Here is a 13,799-nt window from a genome sequence, read left to right as displayed (position 1 = left end):
AGGATAGACCAGATCTAAAAGTTGAAGTACTAAATGGGAGGAAGACTACTTTTGATGGTATTAGGCAAGAACTTTCAAAAGCTGATTGGGGGCAGATGTTCGCAAGTAAAGGGACGGCTGGAAAATGGGAAGCCTTCAGAAATGAGATAACGAGAATCCAGAGAAAGTATATTCCTGTTAGGGTGAAAGGAAAGGCTGGTAAGTATAGGGAATGCTGGATGACTAAAGAAATTAAGGTTTGGTTAAGAAAAAGGAGAAAACATATGTCAGGCATAGGCAAGATAGATTGAGGGAATCCTTTGAAGACGATAAAGGCAGTAGGAATATACTTAAGAGGGGAAAACAGGAGGCCAAAAAAGGTGACATGAGATAGCTTTGGCAAATAGAGTTAAGTAGAATCTGAAGGGTTTTTACAAAGACATCAAGGACAAAACGGTAACGAGGGAAAGAATAGGGCCCCTCAAAGATCAGCAAGGCAGCTATTGTGTGGAGCCACAGGAGATGGGGGAAGATAATAAAGGAGTATTTTGCATCAGTGTTTACTATGGAAAAGGACATGGAAGATATAGAATGTAGGGAAATAGATGGTGACATCTTGAAAAATGTCCACATTAGAGAAGAGGAAGTGCTGGATGTCTTGAAAGGGTAAAGGTGGAAAAATCCCCAGGACCTGATCAGGTATACCCTAGAACCATGGGAAGCTAGGGAAGTGATTGCTGGATCACTTGCCGAGATATCTGTATCATCGATAGTCACAGGTGAGGTGCCAGAAGACTGGAGGTTGGGTAACATGGTGCCACTGTTTATGATTAGATTACTTACATTAGATTACACAGTGTGATAACAGGCCCTTCGGCCAACAAGTCCATCCTGACCCGAAGTGCAACCCACCCAGACCCATTCCCCTACATTTACCCGTTCAACAACACTACGGGCAATTTAGCTTGGCCAATTCACCTAACTTGCATATTTTGGACTGTGGGAGGAAAACGGAGCACCCGGAGGAAACCCACACAGACATGGGGAGAATGTGCAAACTCCACACAGAAAAAGGGTGGCAAGGACAAGCAAGGGAACTATAGACCAGTGAGCCTGACGGTGGTGGGCAAGTTATTGGAGTACATTCTGTCCCTCAGGATTCCATGTATTTGGAAAGGCAAGGATTGATTAGGATGGTCAACATGGCTTTGTGCATGGGAAATCATGTCTCACTAACTTGATTTGAGTTTTTTTGGAAGAAGTAACAAAGAGGATTAATGAAGGGAGAGTGGTGGACGTGACCTATATTGACTTCAGTAAAGACAAGGTTCCCCATGGGAGACTGGTTAGCAAGGTTAGATCTCATGGAATACAGGGAGAATTAGCCATTTGGATACAGAACTGGTTCAAAGGTAGAAGGCAGAGGGTGGTGGTGGAGAGTTGTTGTTCAGACTGGAGGCCTGTGACCATCGGAATACCACAAAGATTGGTGCTGAGTCCACTACTTTTCATCATTTATATAAATGATTTGCATGTGAGCATTAGATGGCTAGTTAGTAGTGTTGGGCCGAAGGGCCTGTTTCCGCACTAAGTAATCTAATCTTAAAAAAGTTTGCAGATGACACCAAAATTGAGGTATAGTGGACAGCAAAGAGGGTTACCTCAGATTCCAGCAAGATCTTGATCAGATGGGCCAATGGGCTGAGAAGTGGCAGATGGAGTTTAATTCAGATAAATGCGAGGTGCTGCATTTTGGGAAAGCAAATCTTCACAGGACTTATACACTTAATGGTAAGGTCCCAGGGAGTGTTGCTGAACAAAGAGACCTTGGAGTGCAGGTTCGTAGCTCCTTGAAAGTGGAGTCACAAGTAGATCTGTTAGTGAAGGCGGCGTTTGGTATGCTTTCCTTTATTGGTCAGAGTATTGAGTATAAGAGTTGGAGGTCATGTTGCGGCTGTATAAGACATTTTTGGAATATTCCGTACAGTTCTGATCTCCTTTCTATCAGAAGAGTGTTTGTGAAACATGAAAGGGTTCAGAAAAGATTTTCAAAGATGCTCGTAGGGTTGGAGGATTTGAGCTATAGGGACAGGTTAAATAGACTGGGGCTGTTTTCCATGGAGCGTCAGAAGCTGAGGGGTGACCTTATAGAGGTTTATAAAAATCATGATGGGCATGGATAGGATAAATAGACTAAGTCTCTTTGCTGGGGTGGGAGGAGTCCAAAACTAGAGGGTATAGGTTTAGGGTGAGAGGGGAAAGATATGACAGAGGCCTTAGGGGCAACCTTTTCACGGAGAGGGTGGTACGTGTATGGAATGAACTGCAAGAGGAAGTGGTGAAGGCTAGTACAATTGCAACATTTAAAAAGGCATCTGGATGGGTATATGAATTTGTAAACCTCTATAAGGTCACCCCTCAGCCTCCGATGCTCCAGGGAAAACAGACCCAACCTATTCAACCTCTCCCTATAGCTCAAATCCTCCTACCCTGGCAACATACTTGCAAATCTTTTCTGAACCCTTTCAAGTTTTACAACATCCTGCCAATAGGAAGGACACCACTACTGCATGCAATATTCCAAAAGTGGCCTTACCAATGTCCTGTGCAGCTGCAACATGACCTCCCAACTCCTCCTCAAAAGAATTCTAGAAGATTTGTCAGGCATGACCTACCCTTGATGAAACCATGCTGACTCTGCCCCATTTTACCACACATTTCCAAGTATCCAGAAATTTCATCCATCACAATCGATTCCAGGATCTTAGCCAGCTTAAGCTTATCTGCCTAATTTTCCATCTTTTACCTTACTCCCTTTTTAAAGAGAGGTGTGACGTTAGCAGTTTTCCAGTCTCTGGGACCCTCCCTGATTCTAGCAATTCCCGAAAGATCTCCAATAATGCCTCCACTATATCTTCAGTTATCTCCCTTAGAAATCTGGGGTGTAGTCCATCTAGTCCAAGTGATGTATCCACCTTTAGCCAAGTTTTTCTAGCATCTTTTCCTTGGTGATGCCACAATACTCATTTCTGCCCCCACACACTCGAATTTTTGGGATACTCATATTTTCCACTGTGAAGACTGATACACAAAGTAATTTCTCAGTTCCTCAGCTATTTCCTTATTTCCCATTACTATCTCTCCAGCAGCCCAATGTCCACTTTTGCCTCTCTTTTGCCCTTGCTATATCTAAAGAAACTCTTACAGACTTCCTTTATATCAAAGGCTAGTGTGCCCTCATATTTATCTTCTCCCTCTTTATTTCTCGTTTTATTTATCTTCTGTTGGCTTTTGTAAGCTTCCCAATCTTCTGGTTTCCCACTTCCCTTCACCATATGATATGCTTTCTCTTATGCTTTTATGCTATCCCCAACTTCCCTTAGTCAGCCATTATTGTCTTGTCCTCTCTGCAGCATGCTTTTTTCCCTTGGGATGAATCTGTGTCTCCTGAATTATTCGAGAAACTCCTACCATTGCTGTTCCACTGTCTTTCCTGCTCGGCTCCTCTCCGTCAATTCTACCAGCTTCTCGCACATGCCTCTGTAGATGCCTTTATTCAGCTGTAATACCATTACCTCTGATTCAAACTTCTCCCCCTCAAATTTCAGAGGGAATTCAATCGTATTATGATCACTGCCTCCCAAGGGTTCCTTCACCTTAAGCTCCCTTATCAAGACTGCCTCATTGCACGACACTAAATCCAGTATCGCCTGTTCCCTCATAGGCTCAGATGCAGCACAAAAATAACCTGCTTTTCCGTTTTTGGCATAATTAAACAGGTCCTTGCTGGACGTACACATCCATGATCTCAATGACAACAGAATATTGGTTGGCTCAAATGGCTTAACATCTCTGGTCGAACAGCCTGCCAACAAGTTACTATCCTGGCTCACATGAAGAAAGCCACTTGAGCTGCTAGCTCCAAGCAATTATATTCCAACAAATCAGCATTGAGAAATAGAATAATAATGCATTTTATATTTAATAAACACCTAGTGAATTGATATTTTAAAGTGCAACATCGTAATGCTGTTCTGAAATTATAGTAGTTAACATTTCTGGTTCTTTTTGAAAAAACTGCAAATTCAATAGTTAACATTCAAAGATGCAAATTTCTGCTGTCTAAGTCTGATGAACAGCAAATCATTTTTGACTAAAGTCTTGAGACTTCTCCCTTTCAGACATACCCTTTCTTTGTGGTGGTTCTGGTCGCCGAGCTGGAAATTTTTGTTGCAGATGTTTCGTCCCCTGTCGCATTCATGTTCCCTGTCATCTGCATGTGTGGCTACTAAGGATAGCTGGTCGTGTCGTTTCGTGGCTAGTAGGTCAAACAGGAAGACAGCTAACAATCCGCATCCATGAACACCAACTAGCCACGAAACGACACGACATGACCAGCTATCCTTAATAGCCACACACGCAGATGACAAGCAACATGAGTTTGACTAGGACAACACTACTATTATAGGACAAGCCAAACAGGGAATTCCTAAAGGCACGGCACTCATCCACAGATTCAATCAATAAGCAAATCGACCTGGACCCAATACACCGACTGCAGCGGACATCTGGAACTGACAACCAGAAGCGGCAGATTCAAACCACTACAAATGCTGGAGGAAAGATCACAGAAGCGCTTCACAGGAGGCTCCCAAGCACTGAGGATGTCACCTGGACAGGGGACGAAACATCTGCAACACAAATTCCCAGCTTGGCGAACAGAACCACAACAACGAGCACCCGAGCTACAAATCTTCTCACAAACTTTGAATATCCTTTCTTTCCATCACTTACTTTTATCACTTAAACTATTACAATGTAATACTTACTGCTTTGATTCATGGTGGCAGACTTCTAAAGTCGGGTCATTGTAAATAAATGCAGCTTCCAAATCATTTACTCTTACTCTGTAAATCCGACATTGCTTGCTGTTCAGTTTTATTCTATTGAGATTTGCAAGTGCTGGGAATATGGTCAACTCCACAAATCCCTACAAACATGAGAATACAAAATTCTTGTTTAGTCCATCTGAAATCATCATTGGTAAAAATTTGAAAACTATAGCGGATACTTACTATAACAGACTTCCTCTGGAAGTTAATGTTATTTATGCAGACGACCTGGTGAGTTGTATAAAGACATAAATCAAAAGTAAATGACAGTTCATTGTACTGTGCGCTCAGACAACAAATTAAATAATTATTTGGCATTGTTCAAGCAGTTAGATTTGAGGAGGGGAGGTTATAATAGCAGCACTAATACCTTGTGATGCAATGGGAGTGCCCCTATCTCAGTCTAAAAGCTCAGGTTCAAGCCTCACATGGTCCAGAGAGGAGTCATAATATGTCAGAACAATATATACAAATATATATAAAATAGCACAGAACACAACTTTGTTCCTTTGGTTCAAACTCAATGTAATATTTTTCAGAAATTCGGCTATGGCATGAAGGGACATAGCTTGTGATTATAGGGTAAGGGCTGGCCACTTCGAACCAGGAGTATTCTGCCATTCAAGAACATAGCTGATCCTCTATCTCAATGTCATATTCCTACTTTCTCTTTTTGATGCCTTTATTGCCTAAAACTTTAACAATCAATCACTTTCCTAATCATACTCTGACCCCACAGCTTTCTATGGTAGTAAATTTCTGAACGTATAAATGTTTCCTGATATCAGTCCTAAGTGGCTTACCAAGCATCTTGTCTGTCTGGACCTGTTAGAATTTTATATGTTTCAATCAGATCCCCTCATTCTTCAAAAATATATAGTGAATACAGCCCCTGTAAAATCAATCTCTCCTCATTCACCACCAGACCCAGCATCAGCCAAGTAAACTTCTGCTGCACTCCCTCAACAGCAAATATACCCTGTCTTAGGTGGGGATACCAAAACTGCATACAATACTTCAGTGCAATCTCATCAAAACCATTTCCAACCGCAGCAAGACATCCTACTTCTGAACTCAAATCCTCATGTAAGGCCAACATACTATCTGCCTTCTTAACCGAATGCCACACCTGCCTCTTTACTTCCATTGACTGACATACAAGGACACCCAGATTTCTTCGCATTTCCACATTTAACAATATATCATTTAAATAACAGCCATGATGTATCTGCCAGATGTTTCTCTACTCATTCAACTGGTCTATAAATGCCCTGAAGCCTCCTTGCATCTTCCTCAATTGTTGTGAATAGCTGGTGTCTATTACAATGGTCACCAAGTGTCACCAGAAAAAAAAGATCCATTTAGTCTCAATTTCCACTTCTGGTCTATTAAACAATTTGCAATGCCAGTATATTATCTTTAATTTCATTTGTTTTGATTCTTCCCACTAAAATCTTATGTGAGACCTTCTCAAAAGCAGTCTTGAAATCCAAATACAGCACATCCACTGGTTCTATTCTATTAGTTACATCCTCAAAATACTCCAGTGGATTAGTTAAACATGATTTACTGGACATAAACTCCTAATGGCTTTATCCACTTAAAAAAAAAACACAACAGATGTTGCAAATCTGAAACTCAAAAACAAATTGTTGGACAAAGTCAGCAGGTATGGTAGCTTCTGTGGAGAGAAAGGAGTTAATATTTCAAATTCAGTGACCCTTATTCAGAACAGACAGCAATGGTGAGTTTCTCCAGCAATCTGTTTTTGCGCATTTTGGGTTTATCCAATCTGGTTAATACTTTCCATATGTTCTATTATCACAACTCAAAAGATTCCAGCATTTTTCCCCACTACAGGTCAGGTAGCCATTATCCACATGTCTGAAAACTAAAGAAACCTCAAAACTGAAGGTCTTTTCAAAGCAGACACTGAGTTCTGGCCCTTTGGGGGAAAAAAGAAACTTGATTTTTGATTGGTTCGAGTTAAGCAAAGCTTTTTTCCCTCCCCCAAAGGATGCAAACAGACTACAGGTATCCCTAAATATAAAAACATCCTTTTAAAAAAAAACAGTTGATCCCAACTATTGACGTAAGACTAATTGGTCTGAGATAGTTTTATCTTCCTCTTTTATAATCATGAGGTTACATTTGTAACCCTCCAATCTGTAACAACTGCTTCAGAGGCTATAGAATTTTGGAAGATAACCACTAATATATCCAATATTTCTGGTGCCATTTCTGGAATGCAGCTTATCAAGCCTTGGGGATTTGCCAGCCTTTAATCCACTGAAGACTGAACTGAGAAATTTCTTCGGGTGGCGAATATTTGGAACTTTCTACTTCAAAAGGCAGTTATATGTGAATCATTTATCTTTTAAATTGATAGATTTGAGTCTTAAATTCAGGAATACAAGATTAGCATGAAAAGTGGTGAACTGAATGATCAGCCATGATCTAACAAATGACATAGCAGGTTTAATGGTTGAATGGCTTACACCTTCTGAAGTGTTCCTCAAATTAAGCCGTGCATGCTGAGAAAATTCCAAGAATCTATAGATATTCCAATAATTCTTCTTTTCAAAAGATAAACGAGTTTGCAAGCAAGTGGCCACTAGGCATTTATTGGAAACCAATAAAAATAGAAATGAAACTAGGGTTTAAATTTATGCCATTTTTTTAAAACACTTGTTGAAAATAGCTGCAATTGTCCTTTTTAAAAATCTGGTTTCTGTCCTCCCTCCAATCTTGCCCGACAAACCCAAGCTGCATGACAAGTCACATTTTGTAGTATTGTGCAGCGAGTTTTCAGTCTAACCATTTTCTCACCCTGAATCAATAATTTATATTTGACTGCAAATTGTTGGAAGAGCAAGTGGATATCAGGGCATTTACAATCTTGCTGAATGAGCAGAACCAAACTCCATCTTTTCATAAAAACAAAATGGAGTATTTGAATGGTTAACAGAGTTTTGAAATTGCAAGTTAGATACGAGGTTTGTTTAACAGATATTGATCAAGTTACATTTCAAAGAAAATGTGTAGTTTGGAGTTATTTCCTCAACAGAATGTGACAAATAAATGACTAAACCTTACACTCCATCAAGATCAAGTTTTAATTTGTTTCTTATGCGCATATGTTAGGTGGAATGAACATGGTATTGGTGGTTACATATTAGTGGTCTACATACTTGGGTAAAACTCTCAATCTACATAAACTATAATGAATTTATTCACTTCCAGCAAGAATCAACAACAAAATTTTAAAAATAAGTTTAATCAGTTAACCAGATAAATTTTACTTGAATAAGGTTGCATGCTCTTTATAGCATTTGTAGAACAAACATTCAATTTATAATTCCAATTATAATTAGAAACAAGTAATCCCATTAACAGGACCCTCACAGCATTAAATGACAGCCCTAACATTCTGCAATGAGTTTAATTCATATTGACATTGAAGATGCAGCAATATCTTGACATATGCACAGAAGCAGTGAGGTCATATTTTAAGCACAAGGCTGCGCAACGTTAATATAATTCATTGAAATTCCAACAAAGGAAATATTGAACCTGGCATCCAATTCATTACGGAATTTAACTAAACAGTAAAATATCAATCCACTTTTTAAAAAATATATAAAATTATTTCACAACTGTTATATAAAGACATGGGGAAATATTTTCAACAGCAGACTGATGTGAATTTGTAACTGATCGACACTGTAGGGAGCATTAAGCAATACAAAAGAAAACATGCTTCAGTTTCATTCCACATGATTACTGGACTGCTTTCACTTTTGTTTCCAGCTTTTGAGAAACACTAGGAAGGTATCAACATTTCCCAATAATGACCAAAAGTATTTTTCTGTGCTTGTGCACAAGATGCCCTTTAAATTGACACTAACTTCAAAGCTATCTTCCTACATTATTTAACAAATATGAACTGTAATAATTAGCTAAATGCTGAAAGCTCTAAAGCAACACATGAATTTCTCCAACAAAAACCAGTTATGAAAACACAAAACTTCTTTATTAGCATATACTGGGGTGCCCCATGCGATATATCCAAGTGCATGTTGCTGGCTGAGGAGAACAGAGCTCTATGCATGTATGCTTTTACCAAGTTCTAAGCGCTATTCAAATCTTAAATTACACAGGCCCTTTTCGAACAAAAACAAGAGTTGAAAATTCAGTTTTATGTTCCAAATAATCCTTCTGCCTGGAGTCCAGCCATACTAAAGGTGGTCTTACATCTCTTGGCTTCAGCCCATAGGTTTTCAAATTGATTCACAATATCAGATTTATCTCCCTGGAGACAACCATACTGCACATTATATTCAACATCTCAAAAACTCATGTTTCTCCAAACTACTTCTCATTGCACACTAATAAAATTAAAGGCTCATGCTATAGTCCGTTTTCACTTTAGTAACTGGCTTTATCTGAAATGGGGTCCACAGGAAGGGACCACTATTTGCAGGGGTCACCAATGAAAATCATCTTTATTTGTACAATTGCCAGATTATAAAATAGCTTCCACTGATAAAGTGCCTTGCATGCTCTTACTTTTAAAGTGCTGTAGTATAGAAAACATGCCTGTCAATTTACACAAAAGGAAACAATGATCAAATTTGTTTTTTAGACATTGATTGAGGCATAAATATTCACCCGAGCACCAAACTCTTCAAAATAGTGCCCACCTGAAGGCAGGTGGAACCTCAACATAAACATCTGGGCTGTACAGTGACTCAGTGGTTAGCACCACAGATTCAGTACCAGGACTAAGGTTCAATTTCGCCCTTGGGCAACTGTCTGTGTGGAGTTTGTACATTCTCTGTGGGTTTCCTCCCACAGTCCAAAGATTTGCTGGTTAGGTGGATTGACCATGGGAAATGCAGGGTGACAGGGATAAGGTAGTGGATTAGTCTGGGTGGGATGCTCATCGGAGGGGTCAGCATAGACTCGATGGGCTGAACTGCCTTCTTCCACATTGTAGGAATTCCATAATGATTTGATCTTATCCAAAAGACAGCAACTCCCATGGTGCAACAGTTAGTTGTCACATGCTCATGTTTCTGGAATGAGACTTCATTACTGTATACAGTACAACCTTCTGATTCAGAGGTAAGAGTACTCCCGCCAATTGCAGCCATGATTCTAAAGTTATGCCACAAAGTGTGCCATGGAGTCATAGAAATGTACAGCTCAGAAGACGACCCTTAAGTCCCACTCATCCATGCTGACCACATATCCTAATCTACTCTCAAATGTTGAGGTTGTGGATGCAATAAACACATTTTCCCAGCTTAGAATAAAATGAATTCGGCGTCACTGCTTTGATAATTAACACTATTCGACACATAGCATTGGAACCGATTTCATAAGTGCAGATGGGCTTTAGAGTGGTTTCACAGGTCAGCACAACATCAAGGGCTGAAGGGCCCGTACTGTGCTGTAGTGTTCTATATAACAAGGGCAGACCATCCAACCTCAATTTTTCACTGCCCTTGTATTCATACTATACCCTGATGGATTTAGATCTAATTGAGATTGTTACCTTCATGTTACCTTCCTGAAGAAGGGCCTGTGCCCGAAACGTCGAATCTCCTGTTCCCTGGATGCTGCCTGACCTGCTGTGCTGTTCCAGCAATAAAGTTTCAACTTTGATCTCCAGCATCTGCAGACCTCACTTTCTCCTCGAAGATTTCTACCTTCATGTTACATCTAACACACCACAAAAAACAGGATTTTTTTTCTGGATGTGAAGTAATGCAACCCATTCATGCACAGTACTTCAGATGTAGCCAACAGGAACTTAAATAACTGCAGTATCACTTTCAACCATTTGTACATTAGTTCAAGATAAAGATTACTATTCTACTTTATCAATTTATCCTTCTCGTATTCCATTTCTAAGTCTAACCATTGCTGTACCCTGCCATTAGCTTTTTTGATTTCTATACATAGCATCAACATTACTCAGAATACATAACAGAAATAAGTCATTTGGTTCAACCAATCCTTGCCAACATTTATGTTCCACTTAATAACCCTCTTCCATAGTTCCTCATGGAACTTTGCCTACTGTTTCAGATCCTAACTCCTTATGATCCAGAAAATACTCATGTCCTTTATTAAGACCCCAAGTTTCCCAAATTTCTGCATTAAAATTCCATTTGCCAAAATTCTGCCACTCAATCAAAGTTCTAGCACAACATTCTGCTCTAAGCACTAATTAAATAAAACTATCAAATATGGATGTACCCTAGCTCTTCACTTCGGGTAAATCTGAGGGCACAAAACTAAAATGTCCATTACATTCCTACCTTACCACCTCCAGAGATGAATATCCATTCATAACAGCTTAATTACTGAGGTATCAATTTAAGCAACACCCACCTCATCAAATCCTTCAAAAACTTGAGCTATTTCTAGAATTTCACAGCACAAGAGATTACACCATGCATGCCCAAATCAAGCTCCACACTTCCCACCGAATCGAGGTCCACGTTCAAATACAATAACCACTTCTCACCCTCATCCTTGCTTAGAATACCTTCAAACATAACAACTGGCTTCATAAAATGCAGCATCCTGTAAATCTGAGCTCACTCAAAGCTCTATCTTCCTAAACCTCCCTGTCTTCTTTCAAGGCACTCTTAAAGACTAGCATTACCTTTTCCTTTAGTATTTCATGTCACTGTGTCAATTTGTTACTAAGTTAAAGACGCTATATGCACAATGGCCAACTGCTGTTATTACTCAAATTCCTCCAAGACCGATCTGGGCAATATTCTAAAGGGCAGATTATCCCTTTAGTTCAGTTATATCCACAGCTTTTCTTCCATTCAAGAGCTCTTTTTCCGAAATCTTGAAGTCCCGTTGAATATCTTGTGCTGCTGGATGGCTTGCAGCCTTCATTTCGAACTGCAACATCTGGCCAAAGTGTTATCGGGAAAAGGAGATTGTGGGGGAGGTTAGTGGCGGGGAGGAGGGGAAGGCGATGGAAGAAATAAAGTTGCGCTCGCGTAAACGAGAAAAAAACCGCCTTACACCGAGGAAAAAGACAAGGAAGATACTTATAATTTATAGGGCCTCGGGCTCTCGAACCCCTTGTCCCCCTTCTTCCTGTTCATGTCTATAGCTGGGCCGGCACACCGCTCTCAACTCCGGGTTAAGCGGCACACGGCTCCCCGCAACCGTTGCTTCTCATTGCTCTGAGCCTTCGGTGGGAGGAGGGGCGCCGGTTGTTGGAACTCACACCTCAAGCTCGCGCCCAGCGGCTGGGCCAGCACTCACGCTCTGTCGTCATCGCCCCTCCGCTCCCCCCACGCGCCTTCTCAAACCGCCGTCTGCCAGGCCGGCCATTTTGATTCCGACCTTTAACCTCCAAGTTCAAGACTACACACAGTTGTTATTTCTTTGCATATCGAAAGAAATTTTTTCAAAACAACAAACTGTTTCCAATCGACGCGAAAACGTTACTTTTTATTCAAAAGCGATTACAGACTTCCAAATGAACGTTTGCTCCGTAAAACTAATCAAGAGATCGCGCGCATGCGAGGAAGGGGGGGGTGGCAAAGCTTTGAGCGTACGTCAGGAGAAAAACCGTTGCTCCAGGTTACAGGGCGCCTTCGCTGATTGGATGGGTCATCATGAATTGGACACCAATCACAATGGCTGAGCTGAGAGTTGAACCAATGGGAAGCCGGCTCTGGGCTTCAAACAACCAGAACGGGCCGGCTGGGCCGAATGGCTGCGATTCTATGAGAGGATGATTGCCAGAGGCGAAGAGCTAACACAGGACATTTGAAATTAAAACAAGAAGTGTTGGAAAAACTCCGGGGGTGGGGGTCAGGTAACACCTGCGGGGACAGGAACACAACATTTTGAGTCCCATCCGATTCTTCCGAATTGAATATCAAGCAAGTTTCTTGGGGTTATTCAGCTGATCGTAGGGGGTGGGGTCTGTTTAACGAAACACGATTGGTGACAGTGGGAGGATTCTGTCATGAAGCTTCTCGGGAAATATCCAACCTCGATGGTAATGCGCAGGCTGCCTGCGCAGAATGAGTTGTATTTATTTATTCTTTTAAAAAAAACAACTGCTGGGGAAGCTCGGTAAGCTAGGCAGCATCCCTGAAGAGTAAATGCGGTTAATGTTTCGACTCCTACTGTGGACGGGTGCTCTGCTTTCCTCCCACAATCCAAAGATACGTGGATCAGGTGAATTGGCCATGCTAAATTGGCTAAAGTGTTAGGTGTCAGAGGTAAATGTAAAGAAATAGATCTGGATGGGTTACTCTTCCGAGGGTTGATGTGAACTTGTTGGGCCGAAGGGCCTGTTTCCAATCTAATCAAACTCTTCTTCCAGAATGTGTTCTGAAGAATGATCATTGGATTTGAAATGTTAGCTCAGCATTTTTCTTCACAAGTACTACCAGACCTGGGTTTCTCCAGCAATTTCTGTTTTTGTTTGTTTCTTGATTAATGTTCAAGCCTGTTCAAATGGAGATTCATTCTGTTCTCAAAATTGTTTAAAATAGTTTCCTGTTAGAAACGAAAATCGCTTCTCAATAATCGCTCTAGACAAATTCAGGAAAACAAAGTTTTATTAACAAGTCAAGTCTGCAGAGTCGGGCACCCTTAAAGAAAAGGCGCGCTGAGGCTTACAAAGTCTCCATTATATATAGCACAAGTCCCTCCTCTCCTTGGCTCCAACAAGCCATGAGGTTCACATTCTTAAAAACATCATTATTTTTATCACAAAGTCTGCAACAAAAGGCTCCAGAGTCTCCAAAGTTTGTTGTTTTTCTCACCCTGTAGTCTTATCAGTCAAAGGCTTTAATCTGAAACAGATGTCTCAAGTCGTCCTCCCATCCTGGAGTCTTAGAAGCCAAGGACTCATCCTTCTCTGCTGTGTGA

At 40.7% G+C, this 13,799-nt stretch overlaps 1 protein-coding gene across 4 annotated transcripts in view; it reads right to left on the bottom strand.

The window, feature by feature from the left end:
* Positions 1 to 13,106, bottom strand: part of taf2 (TAF2 RNA polymerase II, TATA box binding protein (TBP)-associated factor) — a 105,093-nt gene extending 91,987 nt beyond the window's left edge. The window contains exons 1-3 of one of the 4 annotated variants that reach the window (XR_006311495.1): positions 11,958 to 13,106; positions 5,055 to 5,109; positions 4,809 to 4,969 (exon numbers count right to left, since the gene is read on the bottom strand). Coding sequence is in view for 3 of the 4 variants with exons in the window: in XM_043688977.1 (XP_043544912.1) it covers positions 4,809 to 4,969; positions 5,055 to 5,109; positions 11,958 to 12,010 (269 nt within the window). In the remaining variant the exon portion in view is untranslated. The remainder of the gene's footprint in view (positions 1 to 4,808; positions 4,970 to 5,054; positions 5,110 to 11,957) is intronic. The other 3 variants (XM_043688977.1, XM_043688976.1, XM_043688978.1) reach the window with 3 other exon arrangements.
* Between the last annotated feature and the right edge of the window lie 693 nt (positions 13,107 to 13,799).

This window comes from Chiloscyllium plagiosum, chromosome 4 (assembly GCF_004010195.1).
Source record: "Chiloscyllium plagiosum isolate BGI_BamShark_2017 chromosome 4, ASM401019v2, whole genome shotgun sequence".
Taxonomy (NCBI): domain Eukaryota; kingdom Metazoa; phylum Chordata; class Chondrichthyes; order Orectolobiformes; family Hemiscylliidae; genus Chiloscyllium; species Chiloscyllium plagiosum.
The sequence above is the reverse complement of the archived record's forward strand: the minus strand, read 5'-3'. Positions and strand labels throughout refer to the sequence as shown.